The sequence below is a fragment of the Nerophis ophidion genome, linkage group LG18, assembly GCF_033978795.1.
Source record: "Nerophis ophidion isolate RoL-2023_Sa linkage group LG18, RoL_Noph_v1.0, whole genome shotgun sequence".
NCBI lineage: Eukaryota > Metazoa > Chordata > Actinopteri > Syngnathiformes > Syngnathidae > Nerophis > Nerophis ophidion.
Genome location: NC_084628.1, coordinates 29,501,704 through 29,515,909, shown reverse-complemented (window position 1 = coordinate 29,515,909; position 14,206 = coordinate 29,501,704). Strand labels below are relative to the sequence as shown.

Here is a 14,206-nt window from a genome sequence, read left to right as displayed (position 1 = left end):
AATTAATGTGAAATATCAACTGAAAATAAGCAATTTCAAATATCAACAAATAAAAATTATTAATGTCGAATATCAAAAACTAAAAAGTATTATTGTCAAATATCAACAACCAAAATAATTAATATAAATATCAACAACTAAAAATAATTAATGCCAAATATGAACAAGTAAAAACAATTAATGTCAAATATCAATAAGTAAAGCGAATTCATGTCAATCATAAACAAATAAAATAATTCATGTCATATATCAACAACTAAAACTAATTCATGTCAAATATCAACAACTAAAATAATTCATGTCAAATATCAACAACTAAAAATAATTCATGTCAAATATCAAGAACTAAAAATTATTGTCAAATATCAACAACTAAAATAATTAATGTCAATTATCAACAACTTAAAATGATCCAAGTCAACAATCAACAAGATGTGGGCGGAGCTGGATCATTGAGGGATTAAAAGACAAATACAATCATTTTAAATGAATTGTAAAAAGTACAAGCGGATAAAACTGGGTAATATTTCATAATCAAGAGTGTTAATTTTAAATATTAACAACTAAAAATAACTAATGTCAAATATCCACAACTACATTTTTTTATTGTCAAATATCAACAACTAAAATGATTTACGTCAAATATCAACAACTAAAATAATTCATATCAAATATCAACAACTTAAAATAAATAATGTCAAATATCAACAACTAGAAATAATTCATGTAAAATAACTAAAAAAATAATGTCAAATATCAACAACTAAAAATAATTAATGTCAAATAAAAACTAAAAACATTTAATGTCAAATCTCAGCAAATAAAACTAATTCACGTAAAATATCAACAACTAAAAATAATTCATGCCAAATATCAACTAAAATAATTAATGTCAAATATCAAGAACTAATAATTTTTGTCAAATATCAACAACTAAAATAATTCATGTCAATTATCAACAACTTAAAATGATCCAAGTCAACATTTAACAAGCTGTTGATTGTTGAGGGATTAAAAAACAAATACAATATTTTTAAATGAATTGTAAAAAGTACAAGCGGATACAACTGGGTAATATTTCATATTCATGAGTGTTAGTTGAAGGAGGTGAAGTTTGTTAGTGACATGACTTAGCATGTACATGTCGACATGTATAATATACTACTACTGATAATACTGATGATAATAGTAACAAAAGTAATAATCTATTTAGAGTATTTATGACCACGCAGTAACATTCAACATGTCTTTCTTCCAACAAAGGAGAGTGTGTTTGACCTCTGACCTGAAACAACAGTGATGGCTGAGAAGAGGAGAAGTGGTCGCCATGGTGACCCCATTCTTGTTGACAAGGGTCCCCGTCGGTCAGCAGTTGTGCTTCTTCATTAAAGCTGCTCCTACACACACACACACACACACACACACAAACACACACACACACACAAACACACATGTTAAGTTGGTGCTTTATGTAGAGCTTCTATTCAGTATTTGGTTTTGGATCTGTCCTGGTAAACATCAAGTTTCCTAAATCTGAGCACTCCTACTGTTATAGCGATCAATACTCACAAATGATTGGATCTTTTATTTCAATCATGATTTTTATATATATCATATTCACCTCAGGCAACTCACCACTCAATTGTAGTATATTATTGCTATATAAATGATCATAAAACCTTTTTCACAACAGGTAACGTCTAACAACAACAGGTCACGTGTAACAACAACAGGTCACGTGTAACAGCAACAGGTTACATGTAACAGCAACAGGTTATGTGTAACAGCAACAGGCCACGTGTAATAACAAGTCATGTGTAACAACAACAAGTCACGTGTAGCAACAAGTCACGTGTAACAACAAATCACGTGTAACAACAAGAGGTTCTGTGTAACAACAAGAAGTTCCGTGTTAACAATAGCAAATCACGTGTAACAACAACAGGTTGCGTATTACAACAACCGGTCATGTGTAACAACAGATTAAGTGTAACAACACAAGGTTATGTGCAACAACAGGTCACGTGTAACAACAACAAGTCACGTGTAACAACAACAGGTTATGTGTAACAACAACAGGTTATGTGTAACAACAACAAGTCACGTGTAACAACAACAGGTCCCATGTAACAACAACAGGTTATGTGTAACAACAACAGGTCATGTGTAAAAAAAACAACAGGTTATGTGTTACAACAACAGGTCAAGTGTAACAACAACAGTTAACATGTAACAGCAACAGGTCATGTGTAACAACTATAGGTCATGTGTCATACCAACAGGTGACATGTTACAACAACAGGTCACATGTCAAAACAAAAAGTAACATGTAACAAAAACAGGCCCCATGTAACAACAACAAGTAACGTGTAACAAAAACAGGTCCCGTGTATCAACAACAGATTATGTGTCACAACAGGTCCTGTGTAACAACAACAGGTCACGTGTAACAACAGTTGGTTACATGTAACAACAACAGGTCACGTGTGACAACAACAGGTCATATGTAACAACAACAGGTCAGGTGTAACAAAAATGGTCCAGTGTAACAAAAACAGGTTACATGTAACAACAACGGGTCATTTGTAATAACAAAAGGTCATGTGTAACAACAACAGGTCACAAGTAAAAACAACTGGTCGCATGTAAAAACAACAGGTCACGTGTAACAACAACAGTCATAAATAACAACAACAGGTTACATGTAACAATAACAGGTCATGTGTAACAACAACAGGATATGTGTAACAACAACAGCTTATATGTTACAACAACAGGTTAAGTTTACCAACAACAGGTTATGTGTAACAACAACAGGTCAGGTGTAACAACAACAGGTTATGTGTTACAACAATAGGTTACATGTAATAACAGGTCATGTGTAATAATAACAAGTCAGGTGTTACAACAACATGTCACATGTAGCAACCACAGGATCAGTGTTAGAGCAACAGGTTACGTGTAACAACAACAGATCAGGTGTAACAACAGGTTAAGTGTAACAACAACAGGTTACATGTGACAACAACAGGGCACATGTAACAACAACAAGTCACATTTAACAAGGACAGGTTACGTGTTACAGCAACAGGTTGCGTGTAACAACAACAATAGGTCACGTGTAATAACAGGTTAAGTGTAACAACAACAGGTTACATGTAACAACTACAGGTTACATTTAGGTCATATGTAACAGCAGGTTACGTGAAATAACAACAAGTCATATGAAACAACAATGGGTTACATGTAACAACTACATGTTATGTGTAACAACAACGGGTTACATGTAAGAATAACAGGTCACGTGCAACAACAACCGATTACATGTAAAAAAAACAGGTCATGTGCAACAACGACAGGTTACGTGTAACAACAACAGGTCATGTGTAATAACAAAAGGTAATGTGTAAAAACAACAGGTCACAAGTAAAAACAACAAGTCATGTGTAAAAACAACAGGTCACATGTAAAAACAACAGGTCACGTGTAACAACAACAGTCATAAATAACAACAACAGGTTACATGTAACAATAACAGGTCATGTGTAAGAACAACAGGTTACATGTAACAACAGGTCGCGTGTAACAACAGCAAGTCACATGTAGCAACGACAGGTTACGTGTTACAGCAACAGGTTGTGTGTAACAACAACAATAGGTCACATGTACTAACAGGTTAAGTCTAACAACAACAGGGTACATGTAACAACTACAGGTCATGTTTAGGTCATGTCTAACAACAGGTCATGTGAAATAACAACAAGTCATATGAAACAACAATGGGTTACATGTAACAACGACATGTAACGTGTAACAACAACGGGTTACATGTAAGAACAACAGGTCACGTGTAACAACAACCGATTACACGTCAAAAAAACTGGCCATTTGCAACGACAGGTTACGTGTAACAACAACAGGTCACATGTAACAACAACAGGTTATGTGTAACAACAACAACAGGTCATGTGTAACAACAGGTTATGTGTAACAACAACAAGTCATGTGTAACAACAACAGGTTACATGTAACAACAACAGGTTACACATAACAATAACAGGTCCCATGTAACAACAGCAGGTTATGTGTAACAACAACAGGTCAGGTGTAGCAACAATAGGTCAGGTGTAACAACAACAGGTTATGTGTTAAACCAACAGGTCGCATGTAACAACAACAGGTCATGTGTAACAGCGGTCACGTGTAACAACAACAGGTTATGTTGTCACAAAATATTTAAAACTTGGTACAAAAATCTGAAAATGTTAATCAAGGTGAGAAAAGGAATTAGAGAAAGACAAACTTCAACCAATCACAGCTTTGCATAACTAGGGTCTGAATTTACAAAGTACTTCAGAATCAATATTAAACATATTAATCATCAAATACAACACTACACAACATGTAAATGCAAACATGCATTAAGGCAACACTATTAATAATAATTTTAATAGTAATGAAAATAAAATGCATTATAATAATAATAATAACAATAATAATACTCATTTATTATCATAGTCATCAACGATTGACGATTGAATGGCGTGTCACTAAAAAATGTTAGCTAAACTTGCTAAAGCTATCAAAGGAGTGTCATTAGCTTAAAAGTCCATCTAATCCAAACTGTTACACGCAACAGGCTATGTGTAACAACAACAGGTGAAGTGTAACAACAACAGGTTATGTTTAACAAAAACAGGTCAAGTGTAACGACAACAGTTTATGTGTAACAACAACAGGTCCCATGTAACGACAACAGGTTTTGTGTAACAACAGCAGGTCATGTGTAACAACAACTGGTCAAGTGTAACAACAACAGGTCACGTGTAAGAACAACAGATCAAGTGTAACAACAACAGGCTACGTGTAACAACAACAGGTTATGTTTAACAAAAACAGGTCAAGTGTAACGACAACAGGTTTTGTGTAACAACAGCAGGTCATGTGTAACAATAACAGGTTATGTGTAACAACAACAGGTCAAGTGTAACAACAACAGGTCACGTGTAAGAACAACTGGTCAAGTGTAACAACAACAGGTTATGTGTAACAACAACAGGTCAAGTGTGATAACAGGTCAAGTGTAACAACAACAGGTTATGTGTAACAACAACAGGTCAAGTGTGATAACAGGTCAAGTGTAACAACAACAGGTTATGTGTAACAACAACAGGTCAAGTGTGATAACAGGTCAAGTGTAACAACAACAGGTGATGTGTAACAACAACAGGTCAAGTGTGATAACAGGTCAAGTGTAACAACAACAGGTGATGTGTAACAACAACAGGTCAAGTGTGATAACAGGTTATGTGTAACAACAACAGGTCAAGTGTGATACCCGGTTATGTGTAACAACAACAGGTCAAGTGTAACAACAACAGGTTATGTGTAACAACAACAGGTTATGTGTAACAACAACAAGTCAAGTGTGATAACAGGTTATGAGTAAGAACAACAGGTTATGTGTAACAACAACAGGTTATGTGTAACAACAACAGGTCAAGTGTGATAACAGGTTATGTGTAACAACAACAGGTTATGTGTAACAACAACAGGTCAAGTGTGATAACAGGTCAAGTGTAACAACAACAGGTCAAGTGTGATAACAGGTCAAGTTTAACAATAACAGGTTATGTGTAACAACAACAGGTCAAGTGTGATAACAGGTTATGCGTAACAACAACAGGTCAAGTGTGATAACAGGTCATGTGTAACAACAACAGGTTATGTTTAACAACAACAAGTCAAGTTTAACAACAACAGGTTATGTGTAACAACAACAGGTCAAGTGTGATAACAGGTTATGTGTAACAACAACAGGCCAAGTGTGATAACAGGTTATGTGTAACAACAACAGGTCAAGTGTGATGACAGGTCAAGTGTAACAACAACAGGTTATGTGTAACAACAACAGGTCAAGTGTGATAACAGGTCAAGTTTAACAACAACAGGTTATGTGTAACAACAACAGGTCAAATGTAACAACAACAGGTTATGTGTAACAACAACAGGTCAAGTGTGATAACAGGTTATGTGTAACAACAACAGGTCACGTGTAACAACAACACGTTACATGAAAAAAAAGCTACTCTTACATGCAATTCTGGCCTAAAAAATTACTTTTAAACAAAACATTTTACAACCTGTTGTTACAAAAATCAGAAAATGTTAATTAAGGTGAGAAATGAAATTAGAGAAAGACAAACTTCAACCAATCACAGCTCTGCATTACTAGGGTCTGAATTTACAAAGTACTTTAGAATCATTATTAAACATATTAATGATCAAATACAACATTACACAACATGTAAAGGCAAACATGCATTAAAGCAACACTATTAATAATTGTAGCGGCGAACAGCTGTCTCGTCAGCTGATGCGCGAGCTAGCAACCGTGGCGGCTTGGCAACCAGCCAATTTCCACTTAATAAAATTATGTTTCATCGGAGAGCACATCCGCACTTTATTCACCGAGGCAAGCCCAGGTCAGGTGCATGTAATTCTGCATTAGTTCAGCCAGTGGACTTATATGACCAGAGCCCATCTATTTGCGTTCACGTGCAGGTATAGCGCGGCGCACTCCCGTCTCATCTGCTGGTGCGCGAGCCCGGTAATTAGACCTCTGTGTCAAATCCATCCATCCATCTTCTTCCGCTTATCCAAGGTCGGGTCGCGGGGGCAGCAGCCTAAGTAAGGCTGTGTCAAATCAAAGAGTACAAAAGACGGCACCGCAGCGCAGAGTGGAAAAAAAGGTTTAGTTCCTTACGGATAACCTAGAGTTGTGCCAAAAGTGAACCAAAACCAAAAGCTGAACGGACAGCCGCTAAGACTGCGCTTTATTACTCTTTTTGGGTGTGACGCACCTGTTTCGCTGGTGAGAACGGGGAAGTTGTGTGCATGTAGCGTGCTTAGTCTGGAGCAGGGGTCACCATCGCGGTGCCCGCGGGCTTCAGGTCGCCCGTAAGGACCAGATGAGTCGCCCGCTGGCCTGTTCTAAAAATAGCTCAAATAGCAGCACTTACCAGTGAGCTGTCTCTATTTCTAAAATTTTATTTATTTACTAGCAAGCTGGTCTTGCTTTACTCGACATTTTTAATTGTAAGAGAGACAAAACTCAAATAGAATTTGAAAATCCAAGAAAATATTTGATAGACTTGGTCTTCACTTGTTTAATAAATTCATTTATTTGTTTTACTCTGCTTCTTATAACTTTCAGAAAGACAATTTTAGAGAAAAAATACAACCTTAAAAATGATTTTAGGAGTTTTAAATGACATATCCCTTTTTACCTTTTAAATTCCTTCCTCTTCTTTCCTGACAATTTAAATCAATGTTCAAGTATTCTTTTTTTATTATTGTAAAGAATTATAAATATATATTAATTTAATTCTTCATTTTAGCTTCTGTTTTTCGATGAAGAATATTTGTGAAATATTTTTTCAAACTTATTATGATTAAAATTCCCAAAAATTATTCTGGCAAATCTAGAAAATCTGTAGAATCAAATTTAAATCTTATTTCAAAGTCTTTTGAATTTCTTTTAAAATGTTTGTTCTGGAAAATCTTGAAGAAATAATGATTTGTCTTTGTTTGGAATATAGCTTGGTCCAATTTGTTATATATTATTACAAAGTGCAGATTGGATTTTAACCTATTTAAAACATGTCATCAAATATCTAAAATTAATCTTAATCAGGAAAAATTACTAATGATGTTCCATAAATTATTTTTAAATTTTTTTCAAAAATATTCGAATTAGCTGGTTTTCTATTCATTTTTTTCGGTTGAATTTTGAATTTTAAAGAGTCAAAAATGAAGATAAACTATGTTTCAAAATTTTATTTTCATCTTTTTCGTGTTTTCTCCTCTTTTAAACCGTTCAATTAAGTGTTTTTTTTCATCATTTATTCTCTACAAAAAACCTTCCGTAAAAGGAAAAAAAATGACAGACAGAAATACCCATTTTTTTTATACGTAGATTTATTTATCAAAGGTAAATTGAGCAAATTGGCTATTTCTGGCAATTTATTTAAGTGTGTATCAAACTGGGAGCCCTTCGCATTAATCAGTACCCAAGAAGTAGCTCTTGGTTTCAAAAAGTTTGGTGACCCCTGGTCTGGAGGCTAAAATACACACAATGTTTTCTGTAACTGTTGTTTGGTACGGAAGGGTTGATGTATATTCTTGGCTTGGTGTGATAAATGTTGGAGCAGTTTGTTTTATCAGGAGGGTGAAGTTGCACAATTGAAAGTGTTGGATTTAACTTTGCTAGATCATGGTGAGGGCATAGGAAACTGTCAAGGCGTGGACTATGGTGCGGTTTGTTTTCCCGTGGTGCAAAGTGACTGGACCGGACACGGCGTGAATGACATATTTTAATCTTAAGTCGAAAAAAGGAAAAAACGAAAGGCGCTCAAACTTGGCTATGAAAATAAAAACTATTACCATAACGTCAACTATGGACATAAAACAAAACTTGCAAACTGTGGCATGAATAACGAAAACTGACTTGGAACGAGAAAAGAGCATGGATCATCAGCATGGATAACAAGGGTGTGTAGCGGGGTGAGTAGAAGGTGATGTCGCCACGCTGACTGCCTGGCAACTACAGGCTTAAATTATGCTGTGGTGATTAACAGGTGCATGAGTCCAAATGAACCAGGTGCGTGACATCACAGTCGAAAACTAATTGGTAGTCGTGGTGACAAAACAAACAAGAGTGCCCAATGAGTCCAAAACCAAACAGAACGTGACCACAAAACATGACAGAAATGGGGCATTTTTTTTACCAGTAGACAGCCTTTAAGATTTGAGTTCTTTCGCTGCTAAATTAACTATACATTTATATTGGATATGGATTTTAAATATGTATCTAAAATAAGTGGTTAATTGGTTAAGTATATATGTATTGGGTTTTCTGCTGCATTTATGTCACAGGTGGGCAAATATTTGGACTCCGGGGGCCACATTCAGAGAAAAAATGTGTTTGGGGGGGAGGGGCCAAGTGTATGTGTGTATAAATTATATACTGTATACACATTTAGCTGTAAAAATCTGCTGTACAGTATATGTGTTTGGGTCCCTTTTTTTTCTCCCAGGAACACCAATACCAAAAGTCACAATGTCCGATAGAGTTCTAAAAAAGTTCTAACTACACCACATTAAAAAAACGGAATTACATTTTACAGTTTTTTACTGAATGGGACACCCGCAATGTACAAGAAGATAAAGACAATGGGATTTACAATATTAACTATGAACAATAAAACACTGAATATTAACAACGCATGAACATTGCTCTTCATAGTTGTGTATCTTTTACAATCAAGCAAAACACAACAAAAACGTAACAAACAGCAAAATATGAATGCAGAGGGTAATAAGCACCAACAAACCCTGTTTCCATATGAGTTGGGATATTGTGTTAGATGTAAATATAAACAGAATACAATTATTTGCAAATCCTTTTCAACCCATATTCAATTGAATGCACTACAAAGACAAGATATTTGATGTTTAAACTCATAAACCATTTTTTTTTTTTGCAAATAATAATTAACTTAGAATTTCATGGCTCCAACATGTTCACCAATTTCTTACATCACCTTTTCTTTTAACAACACTCTATAAACGTTTGGGAACTGAGGAAACTAATTGTTGAAGCTTTGAAAGTGGAATTCTTTCCCATTCTTGTTTTATGTAGAGCTTCAATCGTTCAACAGTCCGGGGTCTCCACTGTCGTATTTTACGCTTCATACTGCGCCACACATTTTCGATGGGAGACAGGTCTGGACTGCAGTTAGGCCAAGAAAGTACCCGCACTCGTTTTTTTTACAAAGCCACGCTGTTGTAACACGTGCTTAATGTGGCTTGGCATTGTCTAGCTAAAATAAGCAGGGGTGTCCATGAAAAAGACGGCGCTTGGATGGCAGCATATGTTGTTCCAAAACCTGTATGGACCTTTCAGCATTAATGGTGCCTTCACAGATGTGTAAGTTACCCATGCCTTGGGCACTAATGCACCCCCATACCATCACAGATGCTGGCTTTTGACTTTGCGTCGATAACAGTCTGGATGGTTCGCTTCCCTGGATGACACTTATCCCCTTTGCATCAGTCCATCTTACAAACCCCGTTTCCATATGAGTTGGAAAATTGTTTTAAATGTAAATATAAACGGAATACAATGATTTGCAAATCATTTTCGACCCATATTCAGTTGAATATGCTACAAAGACAAGATATTTGATGTTCAAACTGATAAACTTTTTTTTGCGTGCAAATAATCATTAACTTTAGAATTTGATGCCAGTAACATGTGACAACAAAGTTGGGAAAGGTGGCAATAAATACTGATAAAGTTGAGGAATGCTCATCAAACTCTTATTTGGAACATCCAACAGGTGTGCAGGCTAATTGGGAACAGGTGGATGCCATGATTGGGTATAAAAACAGCTTCCCAAAAAATGCTCAGTCTTTCACAAGAAAGGATGGGGTGAGGTACACCCCTTTGTCCACAACTGTGTGAGCAAATAGTCAAACAGTTTAAAAACAACGTTTCTCAAAGTGCAATTATAAGAAATTTAGGGATTTCAACATCTACGGTCCATGATCTCATCAAAAGGTTCAGAGAATCTGGAGAAATCACTCCATGTAAGCAGCATGGCCGGAAACCAATATTGAATGACCATGACCTTCGATCCCTCGGACAGCACTGTATCAAAAACAGACATCAATCTCTGAAGGATATCACCACATGGGCTCAGGAACACTTTAGAAAACCACTGTCATTAAATACAGTTTGTCACTACATCGGTAAGTGCAAGTTAAAGCTCTACTATGCAAAGCGAAAGCCATTTATCAACAACATCCAGAAACGCCGCCGGCTTCTCTTGGCCCGAGATCATCTAAGATGGACTGATGCAAAGTGCAAAAGTGTTCTGTGTTCTGACGAGTCCACATTTCAAATAGTTTTTGAAAACTGTGGACATTTGTGTCCTCGGGAACAAAGAGGAAAAGAACCATCCGGATTGTTGTAGGCGCAAAGTTCAAAAGCCAGCATATGTGATGGTATGGGGGTGCATTAGTGCCCAAGGAATGGGTAACTTACACATCTGTGAAGGCACCATTAAGGCTGAATGGTACATCCAGGTTTTAGAACAACATATACTGCCATTCAAGCAACGTTATCATGGACGCCCCTGCTTATTTCAGCAAGACAATGCCACACCACGTGTTACAACAGCATGGCTTCATAGTAAAAGAGTGCGGGTACTAGACTGGCCTGCCTGCAGTCCAGACCTGTCTCCCATTGAAAATTTTGAAGCCTAAAATACGACAACAGAGACCCCGGACTTTGGAACAACTTAAGCTGTACATCAAACAAGAATATGAAAGAATTCCACCTGAAAAGCTTCAAAAATGTGTCTCCTCAGTTCCCAAACGTTTATTGAGTGTTATTTAAAAAAAAGGTGATGTTACACAGTGATGAACAAGCCCTTTCCCAACTACTTTGGCATGTGTTTGAGCAATGAAATTCTTAGTTAATCATTATTAGCAAAAAAAAAAAGTTTATGAATTTGAAAATAAAATATCTTGTCTTCGTAGTGCATTCAACTGAATATGGGTTGAAAAGGATTTGCAAATAATTGTATTCCAGTTATATTTACATCCAACACAATTTCCCAACTCATATGGAAACAGGGTTTGTAGATGATCTCGGGCCCAGAGAAGCCGGCGGCGTTTCTGGATGTTGTTAATAAATGGCTTTCGCTTTGCATAGTAGAGCTTTAATTTGCACTTACAGATGTGGCGAAAAACTGTATTTAGTGACAGTGATTTTCTGAAGTGTTCCTGAGCCCATGTGGTGATAACCTTTAGAGACTGAGGTTGGTTTTTGATACAGTGCCGTCTGAGGGATCGAAGGTCTTAGTCATACAATGTTGGTTTCCAGCCATGCCGCTTACGTGGAGAGATTTCTCCAGATTCTCTGAACCTTTTGATGATATTATGTACCGTAGATGTTGAAATCTCTAAATTTCTTGCAATTGCAATTTGAGAAAGGATGTTCTTAAACTGTTTGACTATTTGCTCACGCAGTTGTGCAACAAAGGGGTGTACCTCACCCCATCCTTTCTTGTGAAAGACTGAGCATTTTTTGGGAAGCTGTTTTTATACCTAATCATGGCACCCACCTTTTCCCAAATAGCCTGCACACCTGTGGGATATTCCAAATAAGTGTTTGATGAGCATTCCTCAACTTTTACAGTATTTATTGCTACCTTTCCCAACTTGTTTGTCACGTGTTGCTGGCATCAAATTCTAAAATAATGATTATTTGCAACAACAAAAAAATGTTTAGAATAGATAGAGTAGAATAGAATACAATAGAAAAAACGTTATTGATCCCTGGGGAAAAATCAGCGCCACAGTTCGCTCACAATAAACAATGATAATAATAAATAATATAATATATATAATATATTATATAAATAATATATAATATATGAATAATATAAATATATTCTACATACCGTATTTCCTTTAATTGCCGCAGCGCATATAGTATGCGCCTGCCTTGAATTACTGCCGGGTCCAACTCGCTTCCCAAAATAATTAGCGCATGCTTAGTATTACCGCCTGGTCAAACTCGTGACGTCACGAGTGACACTTCGCCCGTCATCATTTTCAAAATGGAGGAGGCTGATTTCAATACCGATAATTTGAAATCACATAAAGGGAAGAAGATTAAGAGCTATTCAGTAGGATTTAAGGTCCAAGCTTACATCACACTCAAATTTTTACTGCATGCCTTTGGTAAGTGCCGGAGTGAGAAAAGGTTTTAAAATAATTAGCGCATGCTTACTTTTACCGCATGCTATGTGTAAGCACAGGAGTGAGAAAAGGTTTTAAATTATCAGTGCCCCGGCGGCAATTCAAGGAAATACGGTATTGATGAAAATAAAATGAATAATAATAACTACAATAATACTCATATATAATAGTCATCAATTGAGTGTCACTAATTAAATGTTAGCTAAAAAGGCTAAAGCTATCAAAGGAGTGTCATTAGGTTAAAAGTCAATCTATTCATGAAAATGAATCCTAAGGACGTTCCCTCACACAATTATCTCCGATTGTTGTTGCTCTTGTTTGCATATTTTGCACCTTCAGTGCCTCCATTGTCCTCACGACCTCAATCAAAACATTTATTGCCTGCATGCACACACTGTGATGTCATTTGTAGAAGACGACAAGTGTTCGTCAGCATCAACAACACTTCATCAATATGTTTGATAACTCGATCATGTTGTCATTATTATTGTGTAGAGGTAAACACTCTGCTTGTATCGCACATGATATGACACACAAGTAAACACACTGCAGGGCTGCTTGTATTGCACATGATATCCCATTTAAATAAAAACAGTGCAGGACTGCTAGTATCGCACATTCTATCACACTAAAGTAAACACCCTGCAGGACTGCTTGTATCGCACATGTTATCACACAAAAGTTAAAAAACTGCAGGACTGCTTGTATCGCACATGATATCCCACTCAAGTAAACACTCTGCAAGACTGCTTGTATAGCACATATCACACACAAGTACACACGCTGCAAGACTGCCTGCATCGTAGATATCACAAACAAGTAAACACTCTGCAGGACTGCTTGTATCGCACATGCTATCACAGACAAGTAAACACTCCACAGGACTGCTGGTATCGCACATGATATGCCCCTTAAATATACACTGCAGGACTGCTTGAATCGCACACGCTATCACAGACAGGTAAACACTCTGTAGGAGTGCTTGTATCGCACATGCTATAACACAAAAGTAAACACTGCAGGACTGCTTGTATCGCACATGCTATTACACAAAAACCCTCTGCAAGACTGCTTGTATCGCACATATCACACAAGTAAACACGCTGCAAGACTGCTTGTATCGTACATAATATCACAAAAAAGTAAACACTCTGCAGGACTGCTTGTATCGAACATGATATCACACACAAGTAAACACGCTGCAAGACTTCTTGTATTGCACATGATATCACACACAGGTAAACACTCTGCAGGACTGCTTATATCGCACTTGCTATCACAAAAAAGTAAACACTGCAGGACTGCTTGTATCGCACATGCTATTACACAAAAACCCTCTGCAAGACTGCTTGTATCGCACATATAACACAAG

General features: G+C 36.5%; 1 protein-coding gene across 1 annotated transcript in view; it reads right to left on the bottom strand.

Moving 5' to 3' along the window:
* Window positions 1-14,206, bottom strand: part of LOC133537089 (contactin-5-like) — a 131,232-nt gene that overhangs the window by 115,872 nt on the left and 1,154 nt on the right. Inside the window, exon 2 of the mRNA XM_061877949.1 lies at window positions 1,286-1,397. Within this exon, the coding sequence (XP_061733933.1) occupies window positions 1,286-1,340 (55 nt within the window). The 5' untranslated portion in view covers window positions 1,341-1,397. The remainder of the gene's footprint in view (window positions 1-1,285; window positions 1,398-14,206) is intronic.